We start from the raw sequence: 20,047 nt of genomic DNA, 5'->3' as shown, positions 1-20,047 counted from the left end.
CCAAAGTCATACTGTTTGTAAACTGGATTTTTTTTTTTTTTTTTGACAGCTTGGATTTATAAACTGCTTGATGCAAATGCTCTGATATGACAAATGTTATACTGTGACTATTAAATGCTCGACTACTAACTAAAGATTGACAGTTCGAGTCTCGGAAGACAGGCCTGGCAATCTACTTCCAAAAGGTCACAGCGTTGAAAACTCTATGGAGCAGTTCTATTCTGCACACATGGGGTCCCCACGAGTCATAACTGACTCATTAGCAACCTACCGCAAATATCAGATCCCATGTTGGTATTATGTAAATTATTTGAAATTTATTTCCCAACGTACATATATATAACTATGTTTAATTTTCTTCTTCTTTACTATTTTGACTTATAAACTGGTTTCATCACGCTGGTCAGAAGATTGCTTTTAGCAAAATGATGGCATTTCCCCAAGGCTGCTGCCACTATCAAATCTATATACCACCCACTAGTAAATTTCTTCCTTGACCATCAGAAATTTTTTTAGTAAATTTCTTCCTTGACCATCAGAAATAAGACAAGAGTAGAAACAACTTTCTTCATGTCAAATGCTTCTGTTATTTTAAGAGGTGAAATTGCCATTGAGGCGATTTTTTTATTATGAAGGGTACCAGGAATTTGATCTTTAATTAACTTTTCCAAAGCAAACTCCTTTCCTATAATTTCTTTTCTCTACCAAGCTTGCAGCCTTCAATAAGATGTAGACATAAAAACATCATTTATGTCTGTAAGAGCTTAAATTTCTTACTTGGATTTTAATAGTAGCTAGTGATATGGGTTTTCTCCGACTATTTTATATGTCCCCGAAGGTAATAGCAGAAATAGACTGCTGTCAGTACACTTGATAAATCTTTGCAGGCTCTATTGCATATTTTAAAGTCAGGGAAAACATCTTTTAAGTGGGTTGTTACAAAATTATCATTTAGACTTTTTAGTAGGAAGGACTTATTCCAAGGTGTTGTCTATAGCAACTCATTTATTATAAAAAAAATTTTTTATTATAGTGCAGAATAAATAGCCGTTAATAAACATTTGTGGAATAAATGAGTAAATCAATGCATGAATTGCGTATGACCATGAATTTTACTCCTCGCATTAACTGTTTGTACCACCCAGGGACTCTAAATGTTAGCCATAATAATTATTTCCCCCTATTATTTTAAAATTTGTTTTAGTCCATCATCTCACTTTTTACTTTCTTGTTTTAATTTATGAGGTGTTTTAGGCCCAAGATTGTTCAAGTAGATTGCAAGTATACTTGTGGCAGAACTCTAGCTAGAAACTTACCTGAAGCTTATTCCATGACCTCCCATACCAAAAATTACATTAGGAATGAAATCCTATGTAAACAGGGAATGAATTGATAAAAGCGGATTATCTTTGAAGCTGTCACTTACTAGGTGATGTTGGGGACATTTACTTCTGGGTGCAAGATTCTGATGAACAAATATTTATGTCATTAGCATCAAAATCTTAAAATATGGTAAATATCTCCCCGTTACCAGTATACTGTCTCATAGCACCATGTTCTTAGGTAGGTCTTAATATTTGAATTTTACATTTATCTGAATGATTTTTTAGAATTAATACGTGTCACTTCAACTAGACTCCAGATCCTTTGGAAAAAAAAGGACTATGGCTATTTTTAAGAAATCATTTTATCTTCAATTCCTGGCACATAGTAGGTTCTCAGTAATTATTCAATAATTAAATGAACAAAATGTGTTAAAAAAAATTAATTCTGAGAATTGTCCTAAGAATTAAAACTCAAGAATTAATGTATTTTAACTCATTGAAATATCTTCTGTGTAATGACTAATAGGAATAGTAAGTTCCTAGAATATGAAAGTTGAGTAATTGATTGTGTTTTATTAAATATATGAAGCACTTTTGAATATTATAAGGCTCTTCACAAAGTCCTGTTTATGCCATAGCGACTTGCTGAAATATTTTCAACTTTAATTGGATGGGATCATTGACAAACTGCTTAAAGATGGGGAATTCACCATTTTAGGGAAGTTTCTCTAGAGAGAGGCAGCAGCAGTTTAGAAAAAATCTTCTGAGACAATTTATCTACAATTATTAAAGCACTAGAATTTTAAAATGAGACAAAGCTTCCAAATATTATAGCTGATCTGGGTATTTACTGCAGTTTATATCACAGAATATAAATGCACACACAAAAAAGATGGTAACATTATAAAAACGAGCCCTTTACTAGAAAAATATTTCGATGACTCGTAAATTGCAAATAGAACAAAAACCTGTTGTTGAGTTGACTTCGTCTCAAGCAACCTTATAGGACAGAGTAGACCGCTCCATAAGGTTTCCAAGGCTAGATGGAAGCAGACTGCTGCTTCTTTCTCTCAGGGAGCAACTGGTGGGTTGAAACTGCCAACCTTTTGGTTAGCAGCTGTGTGCTTAATCACTGTGCCACCCAGCTCCTTAAATTGCAAATAATTTAGTATTATTCTTACCAGTGATCTAGCACTGTATCATAGTATCAAAAATTTGGAGTTGGTGACCTTAAAAAGCCGCAATTCAGCCTAGTTCTCTGTTTGCATTTTGGTGATAAATGAGCATCCATTGCTAATCAGGTAGTTTGTGGCTAAATAAAGCACTCTGGGGAAGGGGACAAAAACAGCTCAGTTCCAACAACCACCACATGGGATGGTGTGGCGACTCAGGTAGTCTTATGTGTGTTCCTTAATAATAGCTATATACCTGGCAGGAGAAAATGTGCCACTAGATTTTTGGGCCCATCCCCAGGAGAAAGTGTTTGGCTATCAGTCATGAGCCAGGACAGACCACAGTAACCCAGGTTCAGTTCTTCAGCCCATGGTTTTCTCTGGACAGCATATTCCCATACATCATAGTTGTCCAAAAAGGGCCTTCCTGTTTGACTTACCTAATTGCTGTTAAGCATCTCCTGGAGAGTCATATTTTGAGTCAGGGGCCAATTAAATAAATAAATAAACATTTTTTCTCTGAGAACCATTCCCATTAACCTGCATACCATGAAATTTTTGATTTCAGCAATTTTTTTCCCTTTATTTTTAATTATTTATTTCTATTGTACTTTAGATGAACGTTTATAGAACAAACTAACTTTTTGTTAAACAGTGCACATATTGTTTTATGACATTGGTTAACAACCCCATAACACTCTCACTTCTCAACCTTGGGTTCCCTATTACCAGCTTTCCTATCCTCTCCTGTCTTCTAGTCCTTGCCCCTGGGTTGGTGTGCCCACTTAGTCTCATTTTGTTTTATGATCCTGTCTAATCTTTTGATGAAGGGTGAACCTCAGAAGTGACTTCAGTACTGAGCTAAAAGGGTGTCAGAGGATATACTCTTAGGGTTTCTTCAGCCTCTGTCAGCCTAGTAAGTCTGGTCTTTTTTTGTGAGTTAGAATTTTGTTCTGTATTTTCTCCAGCTCTGTCTGGGACTCTTAATTGTGATCCCTGTCAGATCAGTCATTGGTGTTAGTTGGGCACCATCTAGTTGTGCTGGATTCAGTCTGGTGGAGGTCGTGGTAGTTGGCCTTCCAGTAGTAATTTGGACTAATCTTTCCCTTATGTCTTTAGTTTTCTTCATTCTCCCTTTCTCCTGAAGAGGTGAGACCAGTGGAGTACCTTAGATGGCTGCTGACAGGCTTTTAAAACCCCATATGCCACTCACCAAAGTAGAATGTAAAACATTTTCTTTATAAACTGTGTTGTGCCGATTGAGCTAGATATTCTCTGAAACCATAGTCCCTACAGCCCTCAGCCCAGCAATTCGGTACCCCAGAGGGTTTGGATATGTCAATGGACCTTCCATGACCTTGCCTTGTACAAGTCACGCTGGCTTCCCCAGTATTGTGTACTGTCTCACCCTTCACCAGAGTTACCACTTATCTCTTGTCTATTTAGTATTTTTCCATCCCTACCCCTTCCCTCCCTCATAACCATCAAAGATTGTTTATTTTCGTATGTCAGTCTTTTCATGAATTTTTATAGTAGTGGTCTCATATACTATTTGTCCTTTTGTGGTTGATTTATTTTGCTCAGTTTGATGCTTCACAGATTCATCATTGTTCTTTATTGTTGCATAGTACTTCAGTGTGTATGCGGTTTGTTTATCCATTCATCTGTTGATGGGCATTTAGTTTGTTTCCATTTTTTTGCTTTTGTGAACAATGCTGCAATGAACGTGAGTGTGTATATGTCTATTCATGTGATGGCTCTTATTTCTCTAGGATATATTCCTAGGAGTGGGATTGCTGGATCATATGGTATTTCTATTTCAAGCTTTCTAAGGAAGTGACATATCGTTTTCCAAAATGGTTGTGTCATTTTGCATTCCCACCAGCGGTGCATAAGAGTTCCAATCTCCCCGCAGCCTGTCCAACATTTGTTATTTTCTGTTTTTTTGATTCGTGCCAGTAATGTTGGGACGAGATGGTACTTCACTGTGGTTTTGCTTTGCATTTCTCAAATGGCTAGAGATCATGAGCATTTCCTCGTGTGTCTGTTAGCCACCTGAATGTTGTCTTTGGTGAAGTGTCTGTTCATTTACTTCTCCTGTTTTTTAATTGGATTATTTGTCTTTTTGTTGTAGAGGTGTTGGATTTTCCTGTAGATTTTAGAGATTAGACCTTTGTCTGATTTGTAATAGCCAAAAATTTTTTATTTCAGCAATTTTTGATTAAAAAAAAGAAACTCAAAATATTGATTATTTAATAAAAACAGTATAGAGATATTTAGCTAATTTTTAAGTTTAATGATAACATTTACAATAAATAACCTCTGAGTTGGCACTACTTATGTACCATTTTTACAATTTGCCGTCAAGTGGATTCCTACTCAGGACAACCCTATGTGTGTCTAGAAGAGAAATGCGCTTCATAAGGTCCTCAATGGCTGATTTTTCAGAAGTAGATTGCAAAGCCTTTCGTCTGAGGCTCCTCTGGGAAGTCTCAAACTTCCAAACTGTTGGTTAGCAGCTGAGCATGTCAACTGTTGGCACCGCACAGCGGCTCCCTGGTACTACATAGAACCATTTAGATCAAGAAATCTTGGGGGGAAGGGCTTTGCTACCGCATAATACAAAACTTTACATTTGCAAACTTAGTGGCACTTACATTAGGAATATCTTCAGCAGGATTTGCATAAAATAAAAAGTTAATTACTTAATTCATTTACACTTTGATAAAGAATTGGAGGTATTATTGTCTTTTATTTAATACATTAAATGTGTCAATAATCAAATGCATTAGTATTATTTTGTATTAAATGCAGAAATCCCTTGAAGGCAAGAATTTTTACTCCCATTTGATTGGTGAAGAAACAGGTTCATGCAGCTTAACTATGTCTAAGGTCACACAGCAGGCATCAGAGCTGGGACAAGTCTAGGTCTTTGCTGTATTCAGTGTTTTCTCTGCACTGCCAGTATCTCTGATAGAAATTAGTGAATGAGGGGGAAGAGACTGGAGCTTGAAGTTTGTGGACATATTTGAAGGAAAAAGAAGTTTGTAGAAGGCATTTTATGATCAGAAAACCCCCGTACTAATATGCTATTGCAAGTTTCCTGGCTATTATTGTACTCTTGGCTTTTTCAATTAAAAAAAAAAGATAGTCTAGACAAGGAGGTGCTTGTGGAAGGAAGCAGCCTGGCTCTTCACTCACAACAGGGGTATGTGTTAGGTGTTTCCTATTGCTAAAAGCATAAAGGTGAAATTCAAAACCAAATTCCTTGACTTCTGAAGTTTTATCTCAAAAAGAAACACATTTCTATATTTTAATGCCCTTTAAGGAACCCGGGAGGCTCAATGGTCAAACGCTTGGCTGCTAACCTTTTGGTCAGCAGTTCGAACCCACTAGCTGCTACTCAAGAGGAAAGACCTGGAGATCTGCTCCCTTAATGATTACAGCCTAGGAAACCCTATAGGGCAGTTCTGCTCTGTAACGTGGGGTTGCTAGGAGTCGGAATCGACTCAGCGGCACACAACAGGGATTTACAATTTCGTATTAAAAATTTATTTGAAATAGCACATCTATTTAAAATTGTCAGCTAGCTCAAGGGATATTACTATTAGCACAAAATCATTGCTTAAAAAACTAGTTTGCTAAACACTGGTGTGCGTAGAGGTTAAAAGTTCGGCTGCTAACCAAAGGATCAGCAGTTCGAATCCACCAGATGCTCCTTAGAATTCATATGGGACAGTTCTACTCTGTCCTATAGGGTCGCTATGAGTTGGAATTGACTCGACGGCAACAGATTAGGTTTTATACAATCTTGATTTTTTTTTTTTCACTTTCTGAGCCAGGAGATGAGTTTCTTCTCTTTTAGTTCTGAGAGTTTCATTTTCTGTACCATTTTTTTTGGTATCATTTTTTTTAAACCAGAGAGTCTGATATCTAGAGCTAAGCAAAAGTCTTAACTACTTATGTGTTTTTTAAAAAGAATATACAGTATTAGTTAAAATAAAAATATGAATTCTCATTGGCGGCTATTAAACTATTTTCAGTTTCTATTTCATGCTAAGAGTTTCCTAGTAAACACTGGCACGTTGAGTCATCAAAATATATAATGTACAGTGCTGTAGATTCCTTCTAGTGTACTTCAAGGTGGTTTCAGAAATCTTAGCCCAGAGCCCATTAAGCTACCTTGCAGCCTCCTTGAAGCAATACAACAAAGACAGAAATGCAGGCATTGTGAATCAAAGGAGAAAATTCCATTAGTGCTAAAGGAACTTCTTCAGTGTGGAAAAGTGTAATTCTAAGTATGGAAAAGACATTTTCAGGTCTTTTATAAGTAGTTCTAGCTTTTCTGAACACGTTCCTTCCTCTCTCAGCATTTGTCAAATGTGTTTGAAGTTCAGTCAGTCCGCTTGGGCTGCATTTTCAAAGTAGCTCGTGGAAATTTAAGCAGACAACATCCATTAACATTAATCAAATCCCTAAGGCAACATTCCCCCACAGTGGCCTCAATATTAACCTCAGTATGAGATTAAGTTTTCCCAAATTGTTAGAGAATCCTCAGTCCTTTAGAAAATAACCCAAATGCTTTTTCAGTAATAGAATTCTAATTAACCACATAAAATCCAAATAGCACAAGTCCTAAATCTGAGGGCCAGATCGGTTTTTTCGAGACTCTAACCAGAAAGGGTTGGTATGTTTTTCTCATGTATTTCTTTTTTTTTCCGACGGGTTTTTTTAGGCACAGCACTTGTTGTCCAGTGGGACCACGTACATCTGCAGGATAATTACAACCTAGGAAGCTTTACATTCCAGGCAACTCTCCTCACAGATGGACGCATCATCTTTGGATACAAAGAAGTAAGTGATGTATTGATAATTTTCTTATCCCCCCCGACCTTGACCTTTACCTTTTCCTCTAAGTATCAAGAAAACAGTATCTTGCAGTCATGAACCTCAGATTATTTTCTTAACTTCCTTGGTTTCTTTCCTTGATAAAAACTTTTTTTTTTTTTAAATATCTGGATTGCACTTCTGGGTTGATTTTTAATGTTTGGGTTTTGTTTGTTTATTTTATGCTGATATCATTGGTGTTACGATCCATGAATTACTAAAATTATGGTGTAATTGTCTTCTAAAGGTATGTCTGTGATATGTCTCCAATGAAAATATTTCTAATTTGGAGAAATTTATTACCCAAATCTTAGTATTTATGTTTATATGTGTTTATTTGTTTGTTTGCCTTGTCAGTTTCTGTGACACGGTTTTGTTCAAATATGTGGCCCAATGACCCAGACTGAAAGCACTCCGGGACAGCTGGGTCCAAAATCTCTCTGATCAATGTTTATTGCAACCAGATAGAAAGAATGAATTAGAGATATAAGTGACAGAAAGGACAAGGGAATTTAAACTTGTGGTTTGTTTCATCTTACCAAATTGACAAGTACAGAATGCAAATTTACTAACTTGTGGCCTTAAATTTCCAGAATGTTTGCACTAGCCTAACAAGCATGTTTGATTTCATACTCTATTAACAATGTAATTAAAGCCTATTAGACAACCTGAACTCTTGGGGAGAAAAACAAAGAATGTAAGGATCAAGTTCAAAGAACTTTTAGTTTATGATGTTTAAGCAGTCACTAGTCATGAGAGAAATCCTTGCAGTATAAAGTAGTAATTGATAGGACCCTCATGGGCATGGGTATTTATAGTAATAGAGACTCAATGTCTTGTTTTCTAATGTGGCATTATTTTTTCTTTGGATAACAAATCCCTGATTATAGAAAGAATATTGATTATAAAAAAGGATTTGCTTTGGTCAAATCATCTGAATTCCATCTATTCTGTAAGGTGAAGGATAGTTACATTTCAATCAAACAGGCCAATTTTTGGAAATCTCATAACCATGCCAGATGTTTTTGCTCTTTGAGGAGTTTTTCCATGTGAAAATATTCATTTACTTGGAGCAGTAATATAAATAGAATAGAATATGGGATCTGTCCTGTTTTCTGTGTTTCTTTATCCAGAGTTATGTTTCGATATCATAGCCCATCACAGTCTTACATACCACTCACTGGAAGTTGAGAGATTATCCCTCAAAGGGTCTCATTCATTTCTAGTTTTCACTTTAATCGAGTGCCTTGCTGGGACTACATGATGACATTTTTGAATGTTAGTTTTCCACTGTTTTAACCAACAGTGATAAAGTTTCTGGAAAGATGCAGGAACAGTAAGTCTAGAGTCTTAAATGTCACTCACTGTAGGCTTTGTCAAAACAGACATTTGTGTTATTATTGTGGTCTTTCACTCTCTCTCTAGTCTTTGTTATCAAAATTGTCATCTTTATTTACTCTTTTCTTAATGTGTGCCTCACATTGCAGAGTAATAGTTTATTCTTCCTGTTCTCCCTTTTTGTGGTTTGGTGTTTTAAAACTATTTTTTTCTTTTCTTTGTTTTAATCAAAGGAAAATTTTTTATTATGGTATTCTTGTTTTGTTATGGAGAAATATCAAACTCATAGACAATTTTAATGCTCTCTGGTTATTCCCAAAATATAGCCCTAGTGAACATTTTTCTCTGTACTCAGAGTTCTAAAGAAGTCATTTTTTACTGTATTATTTGCCTTAAGGTCCTTTCTCATTAGAAAGCAGGTTTTTTTCCCGCATTCTTCCTTTTTTTTTTTTTTTTCTGTTAATTGTCACATGTTTCACTTTATGGAAGCAAATTTCTCTTTGTAAACTGTGCCAATATAAGGATTGCTTTACATTAGGGATGGGTACTAGATGCTTCTGGCACTTCTGGAAAGATATTTATAACCACATGATAACAAAAAAATAGTGATTTACATGATGTATAATCCTTTACAAAGTGCTTTCACATACATTATAGTTTTTAGTTCTTCAGCAGTCTCCTATATTCTTAATATCCTTAACCTCTCATAAAGACACTGAACATAGAAGAACTCAATAAATGTGTATGGCTTAATTATGGAATTGGGACGTACATGATTATTACATAGCTAAACAAGCTGAATCACAAAGATGAACATACTTACAGAGCTTGTTAAGGAGAAATCCAGGTTGGAAAACGTTAATTTGGTGATCCCAAGATATCATAACATTTTTGTCTTTTCTAAGAAGATTATGTATAACAGTTCACAAATCTATTTCTCATTTGTTTATTTTCTATAAATACTTGTTAACATTTGCTGTTTAATAATCTCTGTATCTGAGTCCATTATGTTGCACCATTACATGATGTATAGTCAGGAGAGAGATTCCTAGTCAAGTCGTAGAGCTAACAAAATCATGAGAACATATAATACAAGGAGTATAAGTATCCATTATTGACCTGATTAAACTTACAGAAGTGAAATTATACGTAGGGAAGTAAGTGCTATTATAATAAGCTGCTACAAATAGACTAATGCAAGTTTTGTTTTATTGTGTTTTTATGTCATGGGAAGGAAAATTCTGATCTATGCAAAACCCACCAACGAAGGACTCGGTTAAGTTGTAGATTAAAAATTAGTAATGGATTGGATAAGTGTACTGTGGCAAATTCCGTTTTTGTTGCCCTCATGTGATTTATTCCACTAATGATGTTTCTTTACCCTAGCATGTGAATTGCCCATACTGACCACTCAGATGATCTCCATACTATTTAGCTATTTCTTCGACAGCATAATTTTTTCACAGTGCAAACTACATAGAGAGTGATCAATAAATTAGAAAAGATACTTGCATTTCTCATAATATCCTTGCTTGTAATGGGACTGAGACAGGGAAGTACTACTGCTGCTTAAAATAAAGGTAAATACTGATTTGTTCATAACATTTAATTTTCCTTCACTGATACCAGATTATTCTCTATGACCATGCTAGTGACGAGAATAGTGAACACACAGATTTTTTTTTTAAATAATTATTTTTCCTGAGGTTATAACTCTGTATTGTTCACCCAAAGATTTGAAATTCTGTTTTAAATCCTAGGCCCTTATTTTTATTCAGCTATTTATTTTAATTAACTTCTAAGATATATTTTACTTAGGATGAAGTCAAAGTACAGAAAAAGTATCTTCTTCCCTTTTTGCTCTCAAAGTCATTAACACCCGTTCACTTTAATGTATTGTTCAGTTTTAGGTATCCATTTATTTTTTGACACAGATTTAATTATCTGATAAAATTAGCCAGTTTGTCCTCTATTTTCTTGACTGTATTAATAACAGCTATTTTAAAGTCTGTAACTGATAATGCCAATATCTCGATTTCCTATGGGTCTGTTTCTATCATCTGTTTACTTTTTTTCCTCTAGGTTTTCATTCATTGATCATGTCTTTTTATTTATTTATTTATTGGCTAGGTAATGTTCAATCAAATTCTAGACATTGTTTACAAAATACTAAAGAAATAATACGAGGTTCTAGATAACGCTTTCTTCCTCCGGAGAGGGTGTATTTATTTTTTTCCCAGACCTTTAGGATGGGACAGAGTACTTTAATACTGTGTGGAAAAAAGTTTGTAAGTTCATTTAAAGCTAAGTATCAGTCTTTGTAAAGGCTGGTATATTTCTGGCTAGCCCTTACTCTTAGAGTGTAGTCCTTTAGGGGTCTCCACTTAAGACCTGGGAATTTATTACGAACCATTTCCTTTCGTATCCCTGAACGCCTGTATTTTTCCTTAGCTCCATTAGACTGTCTGAAGTTCTGTTCAGCTTCTGAATTGTCAAATAAATGTCTTGAGGGGAAAATGTGGGGGGCTCTCATATGACTTCTTTTCACCTGGGACCTTGGCATCTCAAGTCCTTGTTCTTTGACAGCCATCTGATGCCTTCAACAGATGCTTTCTATATTTTATTCATCATTTCTGGTGGATCTAAGTAGAAGTGATCTTATACAAATTTGTCTTCCGTAATCAAAAGTGGAAGTTGCATCCACTTTTATTAGCAACCCCTACCCCTGGCGACACAAGAGTTAAGTGCTCAGCTGCTAACCGGAAGATTGGCGATTCGAACCCACCCAGTGGCTTTGCAGGAGAAAGAACTGACGATCTGCGTCCGTAAAGATTAGAACTGCAAAACCCTATGGGGCAGTTCTGCTCTGTCACGTAGGGTTGCTACGAGTTGGAATCTACTCAGTGGCACCCAATAACAACAAAAAGTTTGGATTAAAATCTGACATTTATTAAGCTTTTCGTATGTGCTAGGATCTGACCTAAGTGTTTACAGTTTATCTCATATAATTCTAACAAAAACTCAGAGCCAAGTATTTCTTATCATTTGCAGAGAAGGAACTTGAAACACATAAAGAGATTAAGTAACTTTCCCAAAATCATGGAACAGAGATTCGTTCAAGATAATTTGACTCCAGAGCCCATAGGTCTAACCTATGTACCATACTGCGTCGCTAGAAACTTCCTTTTCAATAAATAACTGAGCCGTTTCACTTACTTTGATGTCCTAGTCAGCTGGTCAGTGTGTTGGTTGGTCATTATAATACTCTAACTCAGCCACTTGAGAACACAGTAAAAAATAGTTTGTCTTTCCCCAGCATTTGCTTTATTTATTTTATTAAACTTTAAAGTAATTAAAAGGTGGTTCTTCTGGGTGGCACAAACAGTTAAGTGCTCAGCTGCTAGCCAGCTAACTTGGTTGCTGGCCATTTGAGTTCATTGGTGGCATAGTGGTTAAGTGCTTCAGCTGCTAACCAAAAGGTTGGCAGTTCAAATCCACCAGGTGCCCCTTGGAAACTCTATGGGGCAGCTCTACTGTATCCTATAGGGTCACTATGAGTTGCAATCAACTTGATGGCAACAGGTTTTTTTTTTTAGAGGCTCCTAGGAAGAAAGACTACTTCTTGAAAAATCAGCCATTGAAAACCCTACAGAACAGTTCTACTCTGACACACTTGGGATCTCCATGAGTTGGAATAATCAACTTAATGGTAACTGGTTTGGTACATGGGTGAATCCTTTTCTTAGATAAATGGAATTTGGAAAATAAAATTCCTATTTCCTATTCTGTTAATAACTAGCTATGAACCTAGAATCCAGATTCTTTATATTATTATTGGTTATCGTTGAATAGTGATGATTGTATGCGTTTGATTGTAATAAATATGGACCTGAAATTTCTGGTCTATTGATAATGTAAGAAGGAAACTAACTACTCTCAAAAAAGATTTCATTCCAAAAAAGTCAGAGATTTTTAAGTCAGATTTCTTACAGTCCTTGATGTTATGTATCCTATTATATCCTTATATTTTAGAGGCTGTATTTCTTCTGACTTAATATACCTTGAAATCTATTGTTACTATACATACAACTAGGGAAGGATGTAATCTTTTGTGTGTCTATTGAAAATTTAGCTGTTTTTCTTTTTACCAGCTTATGGGAGGGGCAAAGCAGTTTATAATTTAAAAGCCAAACTAAACCTGTTGCCGTCGAGTTGATTCCAACTCATAATGACCCGTTAGGACAGAGTAGACCTGGCCCATAGGTTTTCTAAGGAATAGCTGATAGATTCATACTGCTGACCTTTTGGTTAGCAGCTGAGCTCTTAACACTGGACAATGTAATTAAGAAAAAAAAAACATGCAATCCTACCACTATATGGTGACAGGGAATTCATGGAGAAGCCATACCCATTTTCTTGGTTGCATAACATACCATCTCTTGGTGCGGCAAATCTTAGAGGAGGTTGGTACAGAAGAATTTTAGCCTTTATTAAGTAAAATCAGTTTTAATCTCTGATGCCATTTAAGTATTTAAACCTAATGTTCCTTGGCGTAACATTTACTATTTCTGTGGAAGAATGCATAATTAATAAATGACCATTGCCAACTAGTTGTAGATTTCAAGGGCTTCCTTAATGCATTTTTTACAAATCTCTTTGAGGATTATTTGTCTTATTTAAAGTGTAATGACCCTTCATTTCATGTAATCGGCCTTAAAGTATTAAAGGGTGAACACTTGCTAAACTTGTATAATTTTGGAGGGGAAAAATCAAGAGAGTGAGAGAAGCCCCAAAAGAACAGAAGAGTGAAAGAACCACGATTTGGATGTAATTTGCCTTCTGTGGTTATTGCTGTATTCACGAGAAGTGTGACAGACATGAAATAGTGTGTATGCAGTCACGCAATGTGAAGTGTCACAGAACTTTATAAATGTACAAGTAGGAAAAAAACTATACGTATATATCAAATACAAGATTGAGAAACTCAGATAACTTATAAAATGCTGATTAAAATCTCTCAAGAAATAATTGTAAGGAAAGGTAGACATAATTTTGTATCATAGCACTTCCCTGTATTTTAAACATATAAAACATTAAAATTTTATCTTTGTGGGTTTGTTTAGAATCCAATCATTTGCGTATGGGGGTGTCTTTTTTTTTTTTTTTTTAGTTAACTCACGTATAAAATCTCCTGGTGTTTTAATTTTTTGTTTAATTTCCATGATGAAAGAAAATGACCAATAGAATTATTCTCACTTTATTGTGTCACAGTAGCAAATGCTGTGAGTAAAGATAGGAAGGAGGGAATGGAAGGGAAGGGAAGGAGCAGTGCACAGAGGAGATAATTTAGAAATAGGAAACCTGTTGTAGTATTGGCTCTGCCAGCCCCTGGCTGTGTTGTCCTTGGCAATTTATATCATCATCCTGGGTGCTTTTTCATGACTTCCAAGTCTTGTTTCTCTTTATACCTGATGTGACATTGTGAAGTTTGACTCCCAGGGTATTCTTGCCCATATAGGGCCATATGCAGTCTCCCTGCCCCGATGTTCCATGACCAAAGAGCCCGTTTGTCCCTGATACGTTCTGAGTGCTTCACCCAAACCCAGGGTGCAGAGCTTCCGGATCTCTCATTTCCCTTAGGGTTTTATGCCCTGTGCCATGTTTGGGCAAGTTGCCTTACTTAGCTTTCATCACATGTCAAAGTCCCCACCATAGTCATTACTGCCTCGGGCCTCATCGCACAGACTCCTTTAGGCAGGCATCTGCTTCAATGTTGCCTTTAAGGAAACTTGAACTCTAGTTTATCAGTTCGGTAGTGACTACTCTTTAAATCAGAGGTCCACTGATTTTTTATTGTTGTTGTTGGCTTAGATCATGTTTGTAAAATGAATATGTTCCTAACATTTATCTACCAGCAGATTTCAAATAAAAATACAAATTTGCATCTTCTTGGGCTGCATATCCACATGGTAACAACTGGCTGGTGGCACAGTGGTTAAGCACTCAGCTGCTAAGAGAACGGTTAGTGGTTTGAACCCACTAGCCACTCCAGGAGAGAAAGATACGGCACTCTGCTTCTGTAAAGATTTACAGTCTTGGAAACTCTACTCTGTATTCAGTTCTAGTCTGTCCTATAGGGTCACTATGAGTTGAAATTGACCCAAAGGCAGCGGGTTTTTGGTTTAACAACTGGCTGGAAGCTTTACTCAGGGTATGCTCCCTCCAGTTCCTTGGGTGGTGCAAATGATTTGTGTTTGACTACTAACCTAAAGGAAAACCTGGTGGCATAGTGGTTAAGTGCTACAGCTGCTAACCAAAGGGTCGGCAGTTCGAATCCGCCAAGTGCTCCTTGGAAGCTCTGTGGGGCAGTTCTGCTCTGTCCTATAGGGTCGCTATGAGTCGGAAACGACTCGACGGCACTGGGTTTGGGTTTTTTTGGGTTTTACTAACCTAAAAGTCAGAAGTTCGAATCCACCAGCCACTCTTTGGAGACTCTATGGGGCAGTTCTACCCTGTCCTGTAGGGATGCTATGGGTCAAAATCAACTCAACAGCAATGGGTTTGGTTTTTGTACTAACCCAAAAAGGAGCCCTGGTGGCACAAACATTTAAGTGCTTGGCTACTAATAGAAAGGTGAATGGTTCAAACTCACCCAGTGGCTCTGCAGGAGAAAGACCTGGCAATCTGCTTCCCTAAAGATTACAGCCAGGGAAACCCTATGGGGTCGCTCTACTCTGTAACACACACGATCTTCCTGAGTCTGAATGAAGTCTACGGCAATGTTTTTTTTTGGGGGGGGGGGAGGGAGAGGGTGGACAATCGTCCAGTTTACCCCCATTCCTCAACAATTTCTTCTTTCTTAACTCAGGCCTATATTAGCTTATGTAGATGTTAAGTGTGAAATCCCTCTTCTAACATACGGGCTGATTTGCCTATCAGTTTGTCTCCTTCCAGGTTTTCTACAGGTTTGATTGTGAAGACCGGGGCAGGAGGGATGTTAGGAAGTTAGCTTATGACTCACCTTTGCATTCATGCAGCCAAGGATATTGCTCAATACCTGGCACATGAAAGAGATCCAGCAACAGTAGCCTACAAGGGGATCGAGATAATTGTGTAAAACGTTAACAATATTCAGGATAACAAATGGATTTTTATATTGTTAATTTAACTGAAAACCCTTCTATTCAAATGTAGTTTTCAGACAATTAAGCATTAATACTTTGGACTTTATTTGTTGTTTTGATAATAAAAATGAGCATGACTTTTTAAAATTAAATAGTCTACTGAGTAACACAAAATTCAGGTCAGACATTTAAGGAAGATGAGGTACAAAGTTGAGAACTGAATGTAAGTGCAAGTGGGTGAAATCGCTTTTTTAAAAAAACATTCAGCAACCAGATACCATATTGCTGATTAGCAAATGAACAAAAATGACTTGAGAGTAATTCTTTTCCAGCTCAGTTCTGGTAGGCATATGATTCATCTTTAGAATACGTACTGTCTGATCAAGCCCCTGTTGAGATGTTGTGCTGCCTATTAGATAGATAGTTGGGCCCGTAATGGAAACAAATGAATGTTTTGGCGAAGTTTGCAGGGCAGAACAGTGAGGAAAATAAAATTCCATTACCGCTGACTCAAGCAGCATGCTGTTATCTCTCTGTTTTAGAGATAGATGTAAAGCTATCTAGGGATTAGGCTGGGCTCCTGAGTCCTGGAGAATGATACCACAAAGGGAGGAATGAGACGCTTTGTCTTCTTCCAAAGGCCAGTGTGCTCTGTCCTACCTTTGTTTATTACTAATACGTTTTTCTTGATTTAATTTTGTCTACCTATTGCAAGGAAACCCTGGTGGTGTAGTGGTTAAGTGCTACGGCTGCTAACCAAGGGGTCGGCAGTTCAAATCCGCCAGGCGCTTCTTGGAAACTCTGTGGGGCAGTTCTACTCTGTTCTATAAGGTCGCTATGAGTCGGAATTGACTCGACAGCACTGGGTTTGGTTTTGGTTTTGACCTATTGCAAGCCCTTTCTGTTTTTATACTCGGTTTGCTTCAATAGCTTCGATATATCATTTATTGAAAAATGTATACCAAACAATCAACTTATCTGTACCTTGTAAAATGGAACACAAACTAAAATACCTTAATAAATAAAATAAAATAAAGAATTTATAAATGCCTGGGTGAGCCAGAATGGAGCATACTTTGACTGGTGTTAATGCCCCTTTTCTGTCCTATGGAACGAATGCAATTGTAAACCCCATTCTCAGAAATTTAAAATTAAATACAATTCATAGAGAGGCCCAGTTAAAATTTAGCTTTGCTTTAATAATAAAAAGGCAATAGGCACTTAAAAAAACTGACGCGTTTCTTTTTTCTTTAATACTGTAGTTCAGAGTATTTATTATTTCAGATTGGTTTCCCAACATTCCCTGCTAGTCTGACTTGGGAGAAATTTTGAGGGTGAATACAAATTTGTATAAAGGATAAAAAAATAGCTACCCACATGCAAAGCTTTTAGAGTTTTTACATGTGGCCATCTTTTTTGGCCAAGGATTCTCTGTCTTGAGTTCTTCAGGTGACTGACAATATGACACACATGTTCTTGTGCTAATTTTTTGCTTGTTGTTGTTATTAGTTGTCTTAGAGTCTATTTCAATTCATGGCGACCCCATGTGTGCAAAGGAGAACTGCTGCATAGGGTTTTCCAAGCTGTCACATTTAGGAATCAGATCGCCAGGCCTGTCTTCAGAAGTGCCTGTAGGTGGGTTTGAACCGCTAACACTTAGTAGTTGAATGTGTAACCATTTGCACCATCTCAAAACCAAAAAAAAAAAACCCAATCCATCGCTGTACAGTTGAGTCCAGCTCACAGCAACCCTATAGGACAGAGAAGAACTGCTACATAGGGTTTCTAAGGAGTGGCTGGTGGATTTGAACTGCCGACTTTTGGTTAGCGGCCAAGCTCTTAACCACTACACCACCAGGCCTCCATTTGCCACCCAGGGATCCTATATTCACACATACCCACACCCACACCCATACCCCCCCTCCACACACACAATTGCTTTGTTGATATTAGTCAAAAATACTTCATTTTAAATGTAGCTCTTAACGGTACTCCTAATTTATCTTAGCCTCCAGTTTTTTTACTGACCTGAAACCTGCAGGCTGTTCTGACTTGCTCCACAGAGGGCTCACATAGCCTGATTACTTGGCTGTGGTGAGTTGATTAACAATCCTTCCCCAGACCAACCCCATGCCTTTGATATTTTTGAAATAAAGTAGTTACAGTCCAAGAAGGCCAGAGTAAGACAGATTTGATAATATCAGGAGGACAGGCTAGGCAGACATGCTGATGTAAGAAATCTGTGAGAAAGGCTGAAGTTGTTTGTCTTTTTCTCATTATTCTTTTATACTATGTATTTAATTCAATAGGTGAACGCGGTTTGTTTTTTCAAAGCCTGGTATGTAATTGTTTCTTAAAAGGCTTACTTACATAGCTTCTAGGACAAGATAAGAAATTGAAAGCTTCCTGTAGATTTTCATTTCAATATTTAATCAGGATAAAATGCCAGTTTTAGAAAATCTTTTGCTTTCGTTCATGAACCACTTAAAAGTTTTAAAGAAAAACATCTGAAGTCAGTGATATTTCCATGAAGTCTTCATCCTCCTCCAACCTTCTTTTCCTGCAGTCTTCTCCATCTCTGTACATTTCAGTGCTTCTGTTTAGAGCAGCATCGCTTGTTCTGTGCACAGCTCCAGGGATTGCCGTTCTAGTAAAACACAGTGTAAATAAACCCCTGAAGTACAACATGGCTGCCCTGATGAAAAGTTCTATTCTCTTTTTCCTGCTACTAAGACCAAAAAGCTTGGTAGCATCCTTGACTTCTCTCGTTTTCTCACTCTCATTAAATCTATGCCATACCTTGACAGCAGTACCTTCATGATTTATCCAGAATCTACTTCTCCCACCTATCTCTTACCTAGACAAGGAGGATACCCTGCAAACTAGTTTCTCCGTGTGATCCTTTTTAAATGTAAAAGGATGTCTTTCTGCTCCAGACCCTTCAGAACTTCCTCATACCACTGAGAATAAAATCCAAAGTCATTACCGTGGTTTACAAGGACTTGTGCACTCCCTACCACTCCCCTAATCTCACCTCCTGTGGCACTCTTATAGTTACTCTTTCTGCTCCAACCATACTGATAAACTTTTTAATCCCTAAAATACATCAAAAGTAGTTCAGCCAAGGTATTTGTATGTTCTGGCCCCTCCACATAGATCTGTTTCTCAACTATCCACATGGCTGATTCTCCTACTTTTTCTAAGCTTCCACAGAAAATCCATTTTATCAGAGAGACCTTCTGTGACCACGCTGTCTGCAAGAGGCCCCCATCCCTCTTTACCCTGTTTTAGTTTTCTCCTTAGCACTCACCATCGTCCTTCATACTCTGTGTTCACCGCTTGTAGGGTCTGTGTCCACCCTCTGTCTGACAGCAGGGACTTTGTTTTGTTCTCTGTGGAAATTTCAGTGCATCCAATAATATGTTCAGTTCATGTTTGATGAGTGAGTGAATGAATTCTTTCTATCTATCTTATGAAACAATATGGAGAGTGTATCTGCCTTTTGGGGAAAATACTTTATGTGTAGTAGATGTTATTCTCAGAAATGTACTTTCTATTTTATATGTCCATATTAAGACACATATTATAGATATTTATGGTAGTATCAGATGGTTTGTCAGACACGGTCCTCAGAAGTTATTGTCCCATGAATATATAAATTAAGGAAGCTGGCAGCAAGTTAAAATGTAACCATTGGTTGCCAATGAGGATTTCTACCTACTTCGGTTCTTTTTATATATAGGTAGAATTTTTTGGTGCAGTGGTAAAAGCACTCGGCTGTTAGCCAAAAGGTCGGCAGGTCAAACCCACCAGCTGCTCCATGGGAGAAAGATGTGGTAGTCTGCTTCCATAAAGATTTACAAATTTGGAAACTCTGTGGGGCAGTTCTACTCTGTCCTGTAGGGCCCCTATGAGTTGGGATCAACTCGACGGCGATGGGTTTGGTTTTTGTGGGGTTAATGTTCGTTGGGATCATTGTTGACAATTTAATTGTTGAAGTTCTATTTCATTCAATAAATTAAATCTGAAGATAGAAAGTGTCTTTAAAGGTCATCTACAACCGTCCTTCTAGAGAGTTGGACAATCTGTGATGGGATTATTTATAGTCATAGAAAACTCTATACCTTGAAACAACCTATTTTGGCTTTGGAGAGATTTTCCTTAGGTTAAATGAGCCTGGGTTTATGTAACTTATACACAT

The 20,047-nt window shown here is 37.1% G+C and overlaps 1 protein-coding gene across 1 annotated transcript in view; it reads left to right on the top strand.

Annotated features, from left to right (window-relative positions):
* Window positions 1–20,047, top strand: part of PLXDC2 (plexin domain containing 2) — a 547,478-nt gene that overhangs the window by 366,346 nt on the left and 161,085 nt on the right. Inside the window, exon 6 of the mRNA XM_049881892.1 lies at window positions 7,233–7,351. Within this exon, the coding sequence (XP_049737849.1) occupies window positions 7,233–7,351 (119 nt within the window). The remainder of the gene's footprint in view (window positions 1–7,232; window positions 7,352–20,047) is intronic.

The sequence above is a fragment of the Elephas maximus genome, chromosome 4 (genome assembly GCF_024166365.1).
Source record: "Elephas maximus indicus isolate mEleMax1 chromosome 4, mEleMax1 primary haplotype, whole genome shotgun sequence".
NCBI classification, from domain to species: Eukaryota; Metazoa; Chordata; class Mammalia; order Proboscidea; family Elephantidae; genus Elephas; species Elephas maximus.
This window is presented reverse-complemented; position numbering and strand designations above follow the sequence as displayed.